The sequence below is a fragment of the Lissotriton helveticus genome, chromosome 5_1, assembly GCF_964261635.1.
Source record: "Lissotriton helveticus chromosome 5_1, aLisHel1.1, whole genome shotgun sequence".
NCBI classification, from domain to species: domain Eukaryota; kingdom Metazoa; phylum Chordata; class Amphibia; order Caudata; family Salamandridae; genus Lissotriton; species Lissotriton helveticus.
The window spans coordinates 1,083,861,571-1,083,880,822 of NC_136065.1; the positions used below are offsets into that span (position 1 = coordinate 1,083,861,571).

General features: G+C 45.1%; 1 protein-coding gene across 5 annotated transcripts in view; it reads left to right on the top strand.

Moving 5' to 3' along the window:
* The window catches only part of SUFU (SUFU negative regulator of hedgehog signaling), a 507,756-nt gene that overhangs the window by 42,983 nt on the left and 445,521 nt on the right, over positions 1-19,252 (top strand). For all 5 annotated transcript variants that reach the window (XM_078643658.1, XM_078643659.1, XM_078643660.1 and 2 more), the window contains exon 2: positions 4,030-4,164. In XM_078643658.1, the coding sequence (XP_078499784.1) occupies positions 4,030-4,164 (135 nt within the window). The remainder of the gene's footprint in view (positions 1-4,029; positions 4,165-19,252) is intronic.

Sequence of the window (19,252 nt, forward strand, 5' to 3'; positions counted from 1 at the left end):
ATGCTTATTCCATTGGGATGCAGGATATGTGCATAATGCAGATCGATCATATCGATTTTAGGTCTGGTTACAGACTATTTCAGGTGTGCTGCACTAAGATACAAAGAGGGGCTTTGGGACAGCCCCTTTCAGCCTCTGGTCGCCCCCTGCCAACCCCCTTTACCTAATGTGTCAATCTTGTATGAATCAACTTTATATTAGCCTAGAGGATTAATACACTCTTTTCACTTTTTATCAGCAGTATGCAAGCAGCTATTGAGACAGTTGCATCGTTGGGTGCTGAAAGGGAGCCCCGTGCAGGAAATTACATGGACAGTTCTTGTTGCCTGTGCTAATCTGCTGCATGCTACCCTGTGAAACCAACAGGGGCATTATCTGATGTATTTATGTCTTTTTATGATCTGGTGCTTGTGTACTTGAGCATAGTGACTGTCACCTGCAGCATAAAAGTCGTTTGGCCGGGAAATGTTTACATTTTCAAGTAAAGACCTGTGTTCTCTGACTTAGTTAATAAAGTTACATATAGGTAGCACACTGGACTCTGGCCACTCTGCAATAAGTGGCAATGATGCCGTGTACAGGTACCCCGCCCCTCCACTGTGCTTGTACACTTGTTCAGACCGCTGGAGGTTGTGTTGGGGGGGGGGGGGGCACTGTCGTGCTGCTACTCACTATCCGTCTCTGGGTCTTCATTGGTTCGTGCTGTGGCTGGGAGGGTGTGGCATTTTTACTGGTGATCCACAAAATGGCTGCCAAGGTGGGAGTGTTGTGAATAGTGCCGCAGGACTCACAGCTGCCACAGGAGGATCCTAAACATCACAAGGGGAGCTGCCGCTCCTGCGATGTTGTGTAGGAACTGTTGTCAGGCTTTCCAGGGGTTCCCGCTCTCTGACCATCTCCTGGTGGGTGGGTGTTGGTTGGTCACCATAGCAGAGAGTTGAGTAGGCTCATGCTTAGAAGTACAGGAGGTTAGGGTGCAAGGAGCAGCCCTAGGTGGTAGCCTGCTAGTCAAGTTACCCAATATGTGGGTTCCCTGGTGGGCTGGTGAGTCTGACAGACCGGGGCTGAGCATCTAACTACTTCTTCTCCTGGTGGGGTCATTTATGTATCCACTCAATTTACAATAAACCCTCTCCTAATCTACTGGCGTTGTCTGCATATTTCTACATGGCAATTTACATCAACACACGCTAGTTCCTGATAGCAACGCTGTCCTTGAATGACAAGTCTCAGATTACCGACCGCACTCTACCGCTGTTCAGAGTAGTGTTCTCGCACTCTGAGACTTGCTGTAGCACAATAATGGAAAAACAGTCACAATCCCGGCTGGCGGCTGCCCTCTCAAACTCCTGGGAGCCCTCTCACGCCCCTCACAGATTACCACGCGACACTCTCAACAGCACTCTAACAAAGTAGCAGCACAGCATCAAGGCCCTCTTGAATGAATTGTGAATTTGTGCATTTATTGTGGATGGGTCAGTGAGTGAATGCAAGAATGAGTCTGGAGTATGAATAGATGCATGCGTATGAGTGACTGAGTGTATGGATCATGTGTGATAAGTACATGGATGGACGGATGAATGTCTTGATGGGTGGAAGCTGCAGTGAAAGCCAAATCTAATTATTTTGCCAATGCTTCTTTTTCATTGGTTTCCCATTTAGGAACGCAGACACTTCCATTAATCAAGGTGCAAACACTGCCAGTTAAGCTGTTTGCACAACCAGGTCTCATTGTACGTGCCAAACACTGGCATCCTTGGGTGCTTTCACTTAGTGATTCACTAACCACTTCCTCAGCTCTTCTCGGCCCAGGGAGGTCTGTGCTCGATGTATGTTCTAATCTCAACCACTGCTGACTTCTAGCCGTGTGACGTGTCGTCACCCTTTGCCACAGTGTGCTGCCACTACTGCCTTGCAATCATGTGGTTTAAAGGGCTAGAGCGGCCGACTTGGCAGCTGGCGAACCATCTTCGAGTCTGTCAACAGGCTCAAACAATTTTTGTGATTCTGGGCAAATCACTTAATCTCCCCCTACTTAAAAAAAAAAAATATGAACCTGACCGTCTGTAATGCAACTGGTGCTCATGTAAAGCTCTCTGAATCTGATACCTGCTGGTCGAGTTCGCTCTGTGTAAAACAACAAAAAAAAGGGCATCCTTACTTCTGTAACAATTATTTTATGCTCTATGAGTAGGTGAGTCGTGAGTGGAGTGCCATATACAACCAACCCACCAATATCAGATCTCTAGCTGTTACCAGTGGCTGCCCTCCATTTATTGTGTTGATTTAATTACTCCTGGTATGTTAAGTGTACATTATTTATGCAATATTTTCTAATCTGTGGTATATTTCCTATGATGGGAGTATTCACTGGAGGCTGGTACATTAGTATGTACAGTAAAGCAGGGTTTTAGATTCCTCTCTAACATTATGCTTAGGATTCTCGCTGTTCTGTGGTCATTCTTGGCAGTCCAAAGTCTAGTCTGACCCATTCCTTCATTGGGTTCAGTGGATTGAATTCTCATTCATTTTGCTGTATGGGTGACATGGGTTCTTGTTGCTGGCACAAGCGAATTAAATGTCCGATTTTCTCAGTTGTGGACTTAAGGCTGAGAATGTATTGCTATTACGTTAGTTTCTTGTGAGAAGTCTGCCATGATAAACATCTCGTGAATGTTCTAATAAAGGGGACTCTTCATTTATTAGCATCATAGTTAGAGTATTTATTTGGCCTGTTGGTGTCTCAGAAGGCTTTGCCGTATCTGCCCTCTATCTCGGTGGAGGGGATTGGGGAGGATAGGTAGGGAGGCTATCTCATGCAGAGTGATAACAGGCTGAAATCGCCTAAGGTGCCCCACTGCACTGCCCAGGGATGGGTGTTTCAAGCCATGATGCACTTTCGAATCAGAAAAACAAAGTAGTACTAGCCAGCAGCAGCAATTATTTTTAGCTTTCATCATTTACAATGCTTTCTGTGTCATTTAAAGTGCGCAGAAAGCAACTGTTTTCTACACTACAAAATTCTGATTATTAAAATTTGTTATGACCAAGACTTCTTAAGGTCTAGTAAACAGTTACTTTTTGGTCAGTGGAATTTTAATGCGCATCAACTGTATCGTGTAAACACATTTGGATTTGCAATATTTAAATTTGCCTGCAGTGTAAATTGTTATAGTTATTTTTATATGTCAGTAGTAATTGTATGGTCCATTGTTAGGGTAAGGCCACATCCTATAAACAATGTTTTGGTCCACCGTCTAAAGCATTTGAATTTTCCAGCACTATTACCTGTGGCTTGTGAATAGATTTGGGCAGCCGCTATTCGAATTTGTCAGCCATAACCGCGGGTAGCAGCCAGTATTTGATAGTTTGTGACCTGTTTAGTTGGTTCTTTTGTTGTTTGCAGTTTAAATCAAAAAAGTTGTTTGTTTTGTTGTTTGCACAATCTGTGAGGTTCTCAGGATTGTATCTTGAAGTCTGTTATGAAGCTCTGTGATTATACTGAATAAGCTGCTGCCTATGTTTTATGACGTCTCTTTAATAATGTAATACCTGCACTTTCACAACTGCTTTTAACCTTCCTGCTTTCTCAAATTTGCTTGAAAATGCACCATTTTTCAAGTATTTTTTCAAAATTTTCACGGGGGGAATTCCCCCCGAATCCTCCTTAGGGGGTTCGGCCTCGCTCGCTACGCTCGCTCGCTACAGTGCAGTATGATTATCAATTTACGCCTTACCACTTTCAGATGTCACCAGCCGCCACTGGCTCCGTGATGACTTTGTTTTCCAAATTAGAACATTCTGCCCTCTAGGGGCGGATTGTTCTAATAGCCTTAGAGTCATCTGTAGCAGGCTCTACCGGCCACTAAAGGCCCTCGCCTTCGGCCTTTAACGCTGAAGCGGGCCTTTAATGGCTCGTAGATGCTGCTACATCTGGCGCTAAGGCTATATTAGTGCAGTCAATGTGCTAGTTAATGACATTCCAAGAGACCCACTTGCAGTATCTGATTGTAGCTGTCTGTTTTTCAGGTTGGGTGGCCCAGATCCTCTGGACTATGTCAGCATGTATAGGAGCCTTGGAAGTCCAACCATGAGTGTTCCTGAGCACTGGCATTATGTGAGCTTTGGACTGAGTGACCTATACGGAGACAACAGAGTACATGAGTAAGTATTTCTAGTCATTCTCTGACCTTAATATGTGCATGTTAAATAAGGTCTGTTCTCTTAGGGCTTGGTGGTAAAGGTATATAGTTATACCCCAGGTATTGTTATATAGATTCTGTAACTATGTTACTTCATTTGAATGCCAAATGGGCAATGCAACTTGAATTTAAATAACGCTTTGTCTTTCAAGCAAGTGAATAAACTAAGTAATGGCTGAGTCTGTTTCAAGCAGGTTTGTGAATGAAATTGTGGTAGGATGGATCATTGCTAACCTTTTTAAAGGAAAGGATACCATGATAAATGTTCTGCTTCCTTTGAATTATATGGTGATCTTTAGCTGCTTAGCATTTTTTGTTTTTTTTATGATGAGCTGTTAACAAATAAATGGGAAGGATTTGTGGAGGGAAAGGATATTATGGGGAAATGATATTACATTTGTCAAAAACCTGTGAACATGTTTTTCATCAGAAGCAATCTTTGGGTATCTGACACCTTTATCTACAGAGTAAACTGGTGTTTTTTTCCCAGAAAAATATTTTCCCATGCCTCATTGATTTTGAAGGTAGCATTCCGTCAGTGTTGTTAGTTTCTTCTTGTCCCCCTTTTCAAGTAAATCTTTAGTGCCTAAATTATTTTTATTTATTTATTTAAAAGAAAAACACAATTTTGGACATAAAGTAGAGGTCTGTGTCCTTGTGATTGAGCCATAGGTGCCCAGGGCCAAACATGTACAGCTATCGAGCAACTCCCAGATGTTTTCATTTTGTTGACAGGTGTTCTCCATCAGGGTTTTATTGGAGCCTTAAGCATTATGATAATCGTGTTGGTACACACAAAAAAATATCATGCCTACTTTTGTGCCCCGCTGAGGTCTGTAATGTGGCCTTGGTTCAGTGCTCCCACTCTCTTTCTGTTGCATATGTGTTCACTCTTGAGTAGAGAACTAGTATGATGGAATAAAGTCATTTGAAATTTGGTGGTGTGCCACTGAACTGATTGAATTTGGAAATCCTTAAACCAACTAAGCATAGAAACTGACACACTATTACCTTGCAAAACCTTCCGCCTTATTTGATTTTCAAAAAGTATTTTTTTCTCCCCCCACCTCTTTCCACTCCGTTCCTTCTCAGAACTCTGTTTTAGCAGCTACATTGACAATTGTTGTTTAACATATGTTTTGTAAAGATGGTTTCCTAATGGTTATTATAAGATAGTGGCTGGTGAACACATACAACCGATTGCCCTGTCATGTTAGGGTTTCTGACTGGAATAACATTAAAGAAAACAATGTAGCAAATTAACCGTGTAATGAAATCTGATTAACTTTTATAAAGGACTCATTACCATTTTGTGAGGAAGGCTGGGTGAGAAGTGTGACCAAGGAAGAGCACCGAGCATTTGAGTGAGGATAAGCAGCAGGCCTTTGAGTGTATAGTGAGTAATATGCATCAGTGGATGGTGAGTAGATTGTCCATAGTGCCAGTGCTCGGTGAGAGGTCTGCATATGTCAGTCCATGGTGATGTGTGAGCGAAAGGTGAATTGAGAACCTATATGAGAGCATGGTTTGGGGGGTTGCCCAAGAGTATAGAGCGAACTGTGTGCCAATTACAAGGTGTGTATTGTGAGTGCAGCATTAGGTGTGCGCCTGAGTACAGCATGAGAAAAGTGTCTGAGTGCAGGATGAGGAGTGAGCCTGTGTGAGTTCAGCATATTCAAGCCAGTCCTGTTCCCATTGTAAAGGCTTATTGTTGTCTCTAAGGTGGCAAGCTTAATATTTAGTTTTTTCTTTATGTATTCTGTGTTGTCAATTTAGCTGTTGCGTCCCTTTAATAGGAGAGTCGGGAACACAGTGTTCCACCTTTTTTTTTATCATTTAATGCTACTAATCACCAGTTTCCTATAAACACTATCTGATTTTGGAGGTATATGACTTGAGGCTAAGAAACTGATCTTAGTAGGACTTGTTGGGTTTATTAGGCAAACTGGTGGACAGGTTGTACATGTGCTTTGATTCAGCATGTTTGGGCCGGGGTTCAAACATGAGTTGCTTAAAAGTAATGGATCCCATGGTCCTCGGTGTTTGTACATTTGTGATGTTGACCCTCTTGCTTAGTTATAAATTGTAAGTCTTTTTTTTTTTTAAACCCTTGTAGAATTGCTAACTGTGGCGATTACTTTAAAACACACCACACCACAATGGTTTGAAGAAAGTGTCATAGAATCTACACATTTATTGTAGGACCATACCCCTTTGTTCGGTGTTCACTGCTTTTTAAAGTATTTACTGCACACAAAAGCAGAACAGGCTTCCAGTGCATAACTGATCATATGACGATAAAACTGGGCTTCAGAAAAAATTCGGCCCGGCAAGCTTTGTTTAAATGAAGCTTGCACGAGAAAGCTTGCACGGGAGAGTGGTTATATGAATTTGAATTGCTTTAAGATGACTGCTGTGGAGAACCTCCCTCTATCGTAGAGGTAACGACTAATGCTGCGACTTATTGAGATAGTGGCCAGCAAGGGGCTTCTGAGGGAACCTCAGAGCAGTCAAGGGGAGCAATTTTGCTCTTCCTCCCGAGAAGAGCTCTGGCTGTCCTAACTCTTTGTAATCTCGTTGAACCTGCTTGCCATCTCTTCCCCTTGTCGTTTTGATTACACCAGAATGGACTTAGGCTGCTGCAGTGGTGAAGTGGCATAGTAATTCTGTGTGCTGTGGGGGCAGAGCAGCCGCAGCAATAGATCTGTACTAATGTTAGTGCACATTCCTGGGTCCCGGACATTAATTCAGTCCGTAAACCCTGCAGATCGGGCCAATCAGCAGCAATGCAGTTGCCCCTGGTCTTCATCATAAAGAGCGTTAAAGCATCAAGATATTGCATACAGTGGGCACTGTTCTTGCAAGCATGGTCATCTTGGGTGATCGTTTATAGGTGTTGCTCATCTGTTTACCTTGAATGGGGATAACTCTGATATGAAACATCCAGCTTGGATGTCCGCACATGTGCCCCCTAGTAAACCATTTTCTTTTTTTTTTTTCTTCTTTCTTTTTTTTACCTTCTTGAAAAGCATTTTACAATGGAATGACTGATGAAGTCATCAAATTTGTCCTAAGCAATCATGCATTGTCTGGGTAATCAGTCTAGCATGAAGCGGCCCATTATTCCACGTATTTATATGTTTGGTGTGAGTGAAGCTTTCTCACCTAGTTATAACTGGTGCATTGTATTCTGGATTTCTAATTGGTGGGATTGGATAGAGCACCACTTGTAGACTAACTGAATAGAAATCTGCGTCTGCTGCGTTAGGCACAGTTTAAAATAATTTTGTTGTTGTTGCTTATTCCGAATGACTGACCATCTAGTGCACTGGCCCTTAACTATATACTTTCAAAGCGAGTTTGTAGCTCTGAGATTGATACTGTCTGGCCACTTCAACAAGTATCGAAATGTCGTTTTTGTGTCATTTCATTGTCTGCCAAAATGTTGTGTAAACCTACTGGAAAAAAAGTACTTACCTAGGTTACTTGTACATCTGGTGAAAGAGACTATTTGTCCTCCAAGAACCCCCATCCACCTCTGCCCATCACCCCTCTATCTAATCTCTATTTCTACAAAGATTTTGCTAATGGAGAAAAAATTAGATCATAATAATAGATTAGCCTCACTTGACCAAATTGAAGCTATACGGTGCTAGAAATGCGGGCACGTTGACAAGTTTGCATTTTAAAAATAACTTTTGCTTTTCCATTTTGTATGCTTTCTATATACACGTGTGCATGTTTATCTGCGTGTGTGTGCGTGCCTTCACGCATTCACATCAATGTATCCATTAACACCAGGAAACAATGACAGCAAACGTACACGCTTAAGATAACCCATACTCTTTTTATGCATTTTCTTCATGGACTCCTGTCCAACCGGTGACTTCGTATTCCTGATGACCTTCTTCTGCTGTAGATGCCTCGCCTGACTTTGCGAGGACTACGTTTTTAGGTCTCGCCTGTCGATGCGCATGCGCATCGAGCAAGGCGAGAGTATTGGGACTTATCCACTCTTTATCCACACTGCAAGGAATCGTGGCGATTCCTTGCAGTGCCCGTGACTTTTAAGCTCAATGCGCATGCGCATTGAGCTTAAAAGCGCGTGCACGTCCGTCTTTGTTTACCCGCTCCGCCCCCTCCCCTTCCCGCCGTGTCGCATTTCTCCTCCCCCCTCCCCTCTCTTCCCTCCGTCTTGTTTATTTTACACGCTCCGCCCCCTCCCCTTCCCGCCGTGTCGCATTTCTCCTCCCCCCTCCCCTCTCTTCCCTCCGTCTTGTTTTTATTTTATTATTTTGCCCAGCGCACACAGCGTCCGATTAACAACATATGTCACTTCTCTTTTTTATTCATTATTGTTTTTATCGTGGCTTACACTATCTCTTACGCACATAACTTTATTATACACAGCACTCGCGCAACGCCGTTTCCGGATCTAAACACGCCCCCTTGCATCACACGCTGATTCGACTCCCAACAGCAGACACGGAGTCGCAGGCCAGCAGCCACGAGTGCAGAACCACTAGTTGGCGAATAGGTAAGCGCATAAAATTACCCCTCCTTAAGTCGCAGCACATCACCGTAGTTGCATTTAACATTTGTGATTTCTTAGCTCAGAGGTTTCTACCAGAGGTGACAGCGGAACCATTATTTATTAGGTTAAAAGAGTTTAAGACCTTTCTTTAAGACATTAGTCCCTTTTTAGGGTCCATTTTCAGCGGCAGTGTGAGACCATCTCTTACAGGATTTTAAATTGCAGAATGGGGTCAGTGCATCCCATTTACTTACAACTTATTTACTTCTGAACAGCAAGGCGCGCATAACATAAGCGCGTTATTTTCACTGCAACGCTTGTTATTCACTGCGGGCTGGAGGGAGTGAGTCTCTGTCCCGGGCCCCTGCCAGGGGCCCCTGCAGAGCTGCTCTGTCGCAAGAAACGCCTTGGAAACTTAGCGCCACTCATCAGGATTCATCGAGTGCGTGTGATTGGTGTCTCTCTGCCTCGTGTGCCTTCTCTCTCTCTCACGTACATCTCTCTCCCCTCCCCCCAGATCTCATCCTCCTTAAGGGCCCGCCCCCTCAACGGTGACTCACCTAGCAGGCATCCAGCTAATGAAACTGCTGGAGTTTAAAGGGCTCCTACCTGCTCCAGCAGACCCCGGTCATGTGACATGGGGGTGGGGGCGCAACGCCCCCCCACCCCCCATGTGGGGGAACACACAATGTACTGTAACCCGACCGACCCACTCCATTCTTATCTGCACGAGCCTCCTCGTGCGCAGCCTGGTTCCCCGCCTTAACCTTGTAATTAGACGTTTTGCTGCCCTTCCTTAAGCCACCAAAACGAGGCCCCCCATACCCCATACCCCTCCACTCTCTTCGCACCCACTCCTGTGCTTTTTCTCCCTCTAACCTGCCTCCAAAATTGAAGCGTTTTTATGCCCCCCACCCTCCCCCCGTTGCGTCTCTCCAGGCCAAATTCTTCTTCGTCAGTACTCTGGGAGACAACTCCTAAGCTGAGGCTCCTGCAGCAGCCCCCCGCCACTCGCGCTCGCCCCTCGTGCGCCTTTGTCTACCCTTTAACCCGACTCCCCATTGAAACCTTCTTCCTGATACTCGGTGCGTCACCCCATGCCAAATACCTGGTTTGTTTTACTCCGAGAAGAGTAAATCATCTGCGCAGGATCACAGGATGTTGAGCCACTCCCAAGTCGGCAGCTCTGTGCATAGGCCACATCACTTTCCCTATGGTCCCCACTATAGCCTACGGTTGCCTAGCGGGCCCCATTGACTAACTTGCGTCTTCTGTGATCCTGTCCGCCCTCCGAGCTTAGCCTGCCACTCACGAATTGCAATTTTCTAACAACCATTGAGCCAGCCCCAGACAAAACACTTTCAACCCTCCTATCCTCACACATCATTAACCTACCCTCCCGCATATTGCTCCACTCCTGCTGCCATATGAACCATCGCGCTGGGGGCAATGCAGTCCTCCATGCGCACTGCTGCTATGCCCGCAAGGTGGTACCTGGGCTAAACATTGGGTGTAGCCACACCCTATTGTAATTGTATACCACTCTTCACCCTCACTCACCCTCACTCACCCTCACTCATCCTCACTCACCCTCAACCCCTCACCCTCACCCACCCTCAACCCCTCACCCTAACTCACTCACCCTCACCCACCCTCACCCACCCTCACTCACCCTCACTCACCCTCACTCACCCTCACCCACCCTCACCCACCCTCACTCACCCTCACTCACCCTCACTCACCCTCACTCACCCTCACTCACCCTCACTCACCCTCACTCACCCTCACTCACCCTCACTCACCCTCACTCACCCTCACTCACCCTCACTCACCCTCACTCACCCTCACTCACCCTCACTCACCCTCAACCCCTCACTCACCCTCACCCTCACTCACCCTCTACCCCTCAATGCAGTCCTCCATGCGCACTGCTGCTATGCCCGCAAGGTGGTACCTGGGCTAAACATTGGGTGTAGCCACACCCTATTGTAATTGTATACCACTCTTCACCCTCACTCACCCTCACTCACCCTCACTCATCCTCACTCACCCTCAACCCCTCACCCTCACCCACCCTCAACCCCTCACCCTAACTCACTCACCCTCACCCACCCTCACCCACCCTCACTCACCCTCACTCACCCTCACTCACCCTCACCCACCCTCACCCACCCTCACTCACCCTCACTCACCCTCACTCACCCTCACTCACCCTCACTCACCCTCACTCACCCTCACTCACCCTCACTCACCCTCACTCACCCTCACTCACCCTCACTCACCCTCACTCACCCTCACTCACCCTCACTCACCCTCACTCACCCTCACTCACCCTCACTCACCCTCACTCACCCTCAACCCCTCACTCACCCTCACCCTCACTCACCCTCTACCCCTCACCCTCACACAGTGCAATAGGTCTCGGAGCATTTGAGTTAGAGCTTTTAGATTTGTTTATGGCTTTTTTTATTTGTAATTCTTTAGCATTGGCTACAGGAAACAAAAATGCTAAAGATTTACAAAAAAAACCCATAAACAATTCTAAAAGCACTAACTCTAATGCTGCGAGACCTATTGCATTTCCAATGCTTGTTCCTGTTTTGGGTGTGCGACGAGCTTTATATTTCTAAATCTATGCATTTGGTGGCTCTGCTCTCCTTTTACACAGCATCTCTTAAGATGTTGTTTAGATTCCCGTTACACACATCCTCTGCGTTGTTCAGGGTGCATTGAAGAGCACAGCTGTTGATAATTATTCGTCTAGCACGTTCCACAGAAACTACGGTTTGAGATAGCTGCTGCTACTGTGAGGTGCTGGGTAGAACGAGAGAACACATGCGTGTGTCCCTCCATTTAAGGCTGCTCCATTCAGTATCGACCACCGTAGAAGCAATTTTGTCTGTTTGAAGTGCAAAGAATGCTGTTGCCATGCACGCACTTCATTTTCTTCTCAGTTGGCTTTACTGTTCGGCCTATTAATGAGGCAGTAGTGCATAACCGGAAAACCTAGGCAAGATATTGTCGAGTAGCTAGTTTCAGTATTAACTTCTACCTTTACTTTTTAACTTACTAAGATTTCAACGGATAGTGATGGGCACTCTACTTCAGTTAAACTGTGGTTAAACCGCTGCTTATTTTCATATTCTGGACCTTATTTAAAGGGATATTAGCTTTGTTCCTTTCTTCCTGTTTGTAGCAACCCCTTGTAGACGAGGAGTCTGGTTATAAATCCTGCAAACGGTGTCTGGAATTCTTTAAAAACTGAGCAGAATTGGTTTGGATGCAGACCACCCGCGAAGAAAGTCTCGCCATGTGGAAAGCTTTTCCAAGATAGTATTCAGTTTCAAAATCCCATTTGTTGGAGGTCGTTAACACCATTCATAATGTAGAAAAAGGCCCGGGCCACCTACCGAGTCCCGTTTTGTGCTTTTAATGTATTCATCTGTGCAGTGAATATGTAACCGAAGGAGGCACCCTACCCGTTTAAGAAGCACAACTAATACGTTAAAACCAAACAGTACTTTCAGTTCTAGCCTGTTAATGTAGAATAAGAATGCTGTGTTTATAACTAGAAAATGGTTAACAATGTAGACGTATCAATGTTTGCTTGACTTTACCTGTGAATAATGAATCCTAATACCTGCATCGCATGAAATGTGGTTTTGTTGGATGATGTTAAAAAAGAAAACAAAATTACAAATTAAACTAAATTGCAGGTTTTCATGTTATCGAAAAGTTTTATATGACTCTTAATTCTGCCACATTTTGTGAAACATTGTTACAAACAAACACACTGTCAAATTCTAGTCCGTGTGCACTAAGGGGTTATTTGTGTATTTTTTTTAAATTCATTAAAATAGCGGTTCTTTTGTTTAAGAATTTTTATAACACAATTTATTGTTGGTTTTCCAATAAAACGATATAATAATTCAGTAGACAAACGTGCAAGAAATCTGCAAGTCCCTCCCTCGACTTGTAACTTTTGTTTGACAAATCTGTAGTTTCTTTGCATCTCACTACAACACAGTATTTTCAGTTGCAATTTTCATTTTGCATCAGGGCGTCCTCAAAACCTATTTTATATATCAATCTGTACATCTGTTCCATAGTTCATACATGCATATGCAGCTTTTAAATCCAAATTTGGTTGATGTTATGAAATGTGAATTCTAAAATTAACATTTGAAACATTAAAATTATTCCCTCACTTGTAAACCATTGTTTTGGGTGTGGCTGAAGATGTCTTTAATTGCTGTGTGACCTCTTGTAATAAAAAAAAAAATACCCTTTCAGTGTACTCTCGATATTTATGCACCTCTATGCTGGAGTTTTTTTTATTTTTTATTATCCGCATTAGGTAGTTGAGGAATGTGTGCCTTTTTTAGTCTCTGTGCGCTCAATCATACCATATGTTTTTGTTTCACATATTTAGGACAATACATTGGTGCAAACCCAGCTTAATATCTCATTGCAGCCTGAAGATCTATTAGGAAATGTGGATATATTTTCATTTTTTAAAGAATTTGCTCTACATTTTGTTGAATTTCTCAAATGGACAAACATAACTAATGGAACGCTAACCATGGAAATGTTTCCCAGAATACCTGGGATCCGGCAGAACATAAAATGTTTGGGGTTTCCTTGGGAATGTAGGCTGAGCATTCAATTATGTAATGTAAGCGCACATCACAAAATTGTGGCAGAATCAGTGTTTGTTCACTGTTCATTTGATGACTGTATGAAAACTGTATATTTTCTAATTCTGTATAAATTCTGGAATCTATTGGTGCAGGCCAGACCTCATTGGCCATGACCGGCTCAGAACGGTGATGGATCAAACCCAGATCTTTTGACTGGGTGTGAGTGTTTGATTGGTTTTGATGCTCCGTCCATCACCACCCCCTTTTGTACCGCTTTTGGCCGCCATAAGTGTGGCAGGGTATGCTCAGACGTGAGTCCCTTGCTCACTTTGCCACTGGATTCAAGCAAGCTGGGCTGAAGATGGCTGGAATGCCAGAAACCGGTCCTCGGAAGCTTGTTTCCGGTCCAGGGAAGGCATGGCTTGGCAGTTCGGGCTGGACTGTTCCCATGAGGCACAGGGTCAGACTGATTTGCATATAGCCATGTCTGAACTTGGGTGGCAGAGTGGGCTAAAGAACGGTGATGGATCAAACCCAGATCTTTTGACTGGGTGTGAGTGTTTGATTGGTTTTGATGCTCCGTCCATCACCACCCCCTCTTGTACCGCTTTTGGCCGCCATAAGTGTGGCAGGGTATGCTCAGACGTGAGTCCCTTGCTCACTTTGTGGAGAGGTGTGGCACACTGGTTAGAGGCAGCAGACCTGTAAGCAGAGAACGGCCCGTTACCAGGGTTCAATTCCCGACGCGGCAGGGTCTTGGACCATGGTCAGCGGACTCAATAATTCTCGCCTCAGTGCCTACTCTAACAAGGGAACACACTCGGTAACTCTGGGCATTAAGCTTGCCTCATCTCTACAACGGCCCCCCACATACGCCGGGGATGCCTGGTTTCACCCTGGAGATACCCAGAAAGGGACCATCTCACAGGGAAAAAATCAGGACGGGTTCCCCAGCGGTCTACAGCGCCAGGACACTCGGGTAGAGTAACAGTGCGCTTTACAAGTATCCCACACACACACACACACTTTGCCACTGGATTCAAGCAAGCCGGGCTGAAGACGGCTGGAATGCCAGAAACCGGTCCTCGGAAGCTTGTTTCCGGTCCAGGGAAGGCATGGCTTGGCAGTTCGGGCTGGACTGTTCCCATGAGGCACAGGGTCAGACTGATTTGCATATAGCCATGTCTGAACTGGGGTGGCAGAGTGGTCTAAAGAACGGTGATGGATCAAACCCAGATCTTTTGACTGGGTGTGAGTGTTTGATTGTTTTTGATGCTCCGTCCATCACCACCCCCTTTTGTACCGCTTTTGGCCGCCATAAGTGTGGCAGGGTATGCTCAGATGCGAGTCCCTTGCTCACTTTGCCACTGGATTCAAGCAAGCCGGGCTGAAGACGGCTGGAATGCCAGAAACCGGTCCTCGGAAGCTTGTTTCCGGTCCAGGGAAGGCATGGCTTGGCAGTTCGGGCTGGACTGTTCCCATGAGGCACAGGGTCAGACTGATTTGCATATAGAGAGGGGTTGGCCTAACGGCTAAGGCGCTCGACCTCGGACCTGGGGATCTGGGTTCGAGTCTCGGTAACGACGCCAAAAACCCCCTGTGATTCTGGGCAAATCACTTAATCTCCCCGTGCCTAAAAAAAATGAAAGTGTGTCCTCATGTAACGTAACTGGTGCTATGTAAAGCGCTCTGATAACTGATTCGGTTCGGTTCTAGTTCGCGCTATATAAAACTCCGAAAAAAAAAAAAATAGCCATGTCTGAACTGGGGTGGCAGAGTGGGCTAAAGAACGGTGATGGATCAAACCCAGATCTTTTGACTGGGTGTGAGTGTTTGATTGGTTTTGATGCTCCGTCCATCACCACCCCCTTTTGTACCCCTAAGTTTTCTGTTGGCATGTCTTGTTGCTGTTATGCATTAGCTTTGATGTGATGATTTTTTGGTATTGCCACAGAACAGCCCACAGCCTTTTGAGGGTGGGCAGGGATAATGAGGGTCAAAGGAGGAATAGTCCTGTTGAGTTACAGCAGGCAGAACCGTGATCATTCGAAAAAGTAAATTATTATTTCTATCCTGAACTGGTGATAGTGCTTGGCTGAATCAAGAGCATCATCACATAGAGAGATGGTCAGTGATTATCTGTCTTTCTCGATTGTGAACAATTTGTCTTCCACTTTGTAGGTTAATTTTAACCTTGAAATTATGCTTTCATTTAATTGGCAGTGATCTTGGCCAGAAACATCTTTTGTGTTTAGCAACAGAGGGGTTCTATATGACTCAAATTGCATTTGATTTTACCCTGGCTTTGGCAGAACAGTGGTAACCGCTTCAATTAATATGTAATGTGACTAATATCCTGAGCCTTCTTGTGCATCACTAACTCACAGGAAAGCTGACATTATAAATCAACAGTCAAGCCATTGTAGCCTTGGGCTTGTGACCTGAATCATTTCATAAGTTATGGTCGTGGGTTTGTGGCCTCTAGTGACTTCTGATCTTGTTTTTTGTGTAAATGAAAAATGTTCTGCTGAATTAGAAATGTTGATGCTCCATTCTGAGACTTTCTTTTCACGAATTATGCTGATGCCCAATTTATTCAGTTTCTCGATTTTCTAGCAAGCATAAGCCTACTTAAATATTAAATATCATCTTTTGCAACATATTCATACAGACTCTTTCTCTTTTCTTATGATGGCCAATAGAGAGGGAGTTCTCTTCTCAGTATATTCTGCCTTGAAAGGTGGCGTCAACTTAACACAGAGCATAAGGATTTCCCTTTACTCCTTAGATGTGCTCAACAATTGAAGGCACCCCTTAGATATCGAACAATTAGAGACTCCACCAACCTTGGATTTTTTCATTAAGCCATATCTGTTTCCTCATTTTGGTTTATCCAGAATATCAGATCCATCAGGTCTTCAGATTTAAATTTTCATGCAAGGTTCCATGGCTGGGCTGTTGGCCATGTTATTTTTATTTAGCTACAGTAGTGATCTGAAAACATATGGCAGTACTTTGTGCATTCCACTATATCATGCTCCTTTAATATTTTAAAAGTATATAATGAATATGATGCGCAGAGCTGTGTACTATATAGTCAAAGGAATTATTGCAGTATTTTTAAGTGTACATGTCACTTTGTGTTAGTCCTGCTCTGTATGTTTCCTACTCAACCCTTTGCTGTGGACTACTAGCCACGTTAGATTTGGCTTTCAAAATCTCTAAGTTGGGTAGTGAACCATTTTCCATTTTAACAAAGTGGTGCAATGGTAAAATTGGGGTACTCCTAATTGGCATATGTAACTTACCTATAAGTCCCTAGTATATGGTACAAAGTTTACAAATGACCTGAACGTTACATGTCAGAATCGAACTGCTGCACCCATTGATGCATTCACTACAGTGACAGTAAAAACTGGTCTGCAGGCCTACCTTTTGTAGCCTGGCTGTTGTAGTTTTAAACTTCAAATCTGGCCCCACTAAATAACACCTTTTGACATGTCAAAACCTTCATTTTCAATATTTATAAATCACTCATTTTTTTTTTTAAAACAAATTTTATTGGGTTTTAATCGCACAGCATATAGCAACAATTACATGACCCACACTGTCTAAATCCCTAGAAGAAGCCCCCTTAGTGACAGGTTCAGGGAAAGGGTCCGGATAAAACTAGTGCAAGTCCATGAGCCCTGTTCAGAATGACTCTGTGTGACCCCGGTTAATAACCCAATGCAACCCCCAGCTACCCACCCTCCTCCCCGGATCCCCATCATCGATTTCCGCAGTTGGTTACTGTCGTGATAATTTGTGTGTACAGGAGCCGTTAATAAGTGTTCAATGTAGTATGCCTGTCATGTCCCAGGGATGGTCATCTAGAGTGTCGCTATTCCGCTGGTTCATCATGTGTGCCATAGTCGCGCAGTGATTGTACTAAAGCATCCCATGCCTGTGCTGCTTCTAACGCCTTGTCGTTGTTCTGTCTGCGCGCAGTTTGAAATCTCAGCACACTTTCTCCATTAGCCCATTTAAGAAACTCGTTCTTCCACCTGACGCTAGTAGGTCTTATCGCTGCTTTCCAGTGCCGTGTGATTTCTCGCTTTGCTAATATGAGCCCCATATCTATAAACTTGCTTGTGACCTTGTTTCTAGGGGTATGGGGAAACCAGTGTAGGACACCCACAGCCATATCCAATACCAAACCCCTTTCTGTTATCACGTTAAGAGTGTCACCCACCTCCCCCCAATAGAGCGTCAAGTCTGGGCACGACCAGATCATTTGATCCAATTCCACTCCTATCTCCGTACAGCGAGGGCATGCTGCAGTATCCACATTGAAGTATTTTTTTATCTTTCCTGGCGTTAAATACGCCCGGTGGAGGATATAACGATGTACCAGTTGGAATCTGGCGTTGCGCGTGCTCTTCCAGGCCCTCCGCAGTATCTGAGCCCACACTGTTTCGGGGATATCCTTCCCTATATCAGTTTCCCACTTTAGCTTCAGCGCTTCTAGTGGTGGCAGCCCTTCATTGATCATTCTGGAGTAGAGGCAAGTGACCGCTCTAAAGGTCCCCGCCGCCATCATAACATACTGGCAAGCCATTGTTGTCTTTGGCTCTGTTGGTCCCTCCTTCCAATGCTTCTGTATTGCTCGTGTCAGTGCTGCATGTAGGAGGAAGCCACCCCTTGGTAGAGCAAACCGTTCTTGAAGTGTTGGATATGGCAACAACGCTCCATCTTCGAATAAATCGCCTATAACCTGGATTCCCGCTTCTTCCCAGTTCTGGAGCTGCGACCAATCGCCACAGTGCGGTAGCGCTGTTAGCATCCCCAGTGGGATTTCGGGGGCAAATGGGTGAAGTACTTTTGCCCTGAGCTACGATCGATTCCAGCACAACCTGATCGTTTTTTCTTCTAGTGTGAGATCCCAAAGGTCCAATTTCTGCTGGAGCGCTATAAAGGAGAGGATATGGCGAGGTATACCCATACCCCTCTTTTGTTCTGGTCCATGGAATTCTCGAGCTATTTCTTGCGTGTATATCTGTAGTTGGGCCGCTAAATAGTACAGCTCAAAGTCAGGGACCGCCAATCCCCCCTCTAATTTGGGTCGTAATAAGGTGGTCAGTGCTACTCTTCGCCGCCCCGCCCCCCAAAGAAAGGATACTATCATGGATTTCAGGAGTCGGAAGGTTGCAGCGGGTATCCACACTGGCAATGTCCTGAAGTAATAAAGGAGCCTCGGGAGCGCCACAATTTTTAGTAAGGCTATTCGGCTCGCCACTGACAGCGGGAGAGTAGCCCAAAAGGACATGCTGCTCTTCAGTGCTCTCAAACTACGTTTAATATTACCCTCCAATAGGTCAGTCGTCGCATGATAGACGTGCACGCCCAAGTATTTCAGGCATCTGGGCTCCCATCGTACTTCCCTGATCGTGTGGGGTTGGGGCTCCCCCTGGCGTACAGGAAACAAGCACGTTTTGGACCAGTTCACCTTCAGGCCGGATATCTCGCCGAAGCACGTTAGGAGAGTCTCAGCCCTCAGCATTGCCTCATCAGCGTCTTCAAGAAAAAGTAGGTGGTCATCGGTGTATAACGAAATAAATTGTTGCCCGGCCCGGCTGTGTAACCCCTGAAAGTGGTGGCCTGTCCGAATCGTCATCGCAAGAGGCTCCACTGCCAGGGCGAACAGCAATGGGGACAGTGAGCACCCCTGTCTCGTGCCTCTCTCAACTGGATATTGCGACGAAATCAGCGTGCCTGGTGTTACTCTGGCTACCGCTGAGGCGTAGAGGACCATCGTCCAACGCAGGTAGTCTTGCCCCACTCCGAAGCGCCGCAGCACTGCGTAAAGGTACTCCCATTCGAGACTGTCAAACGCC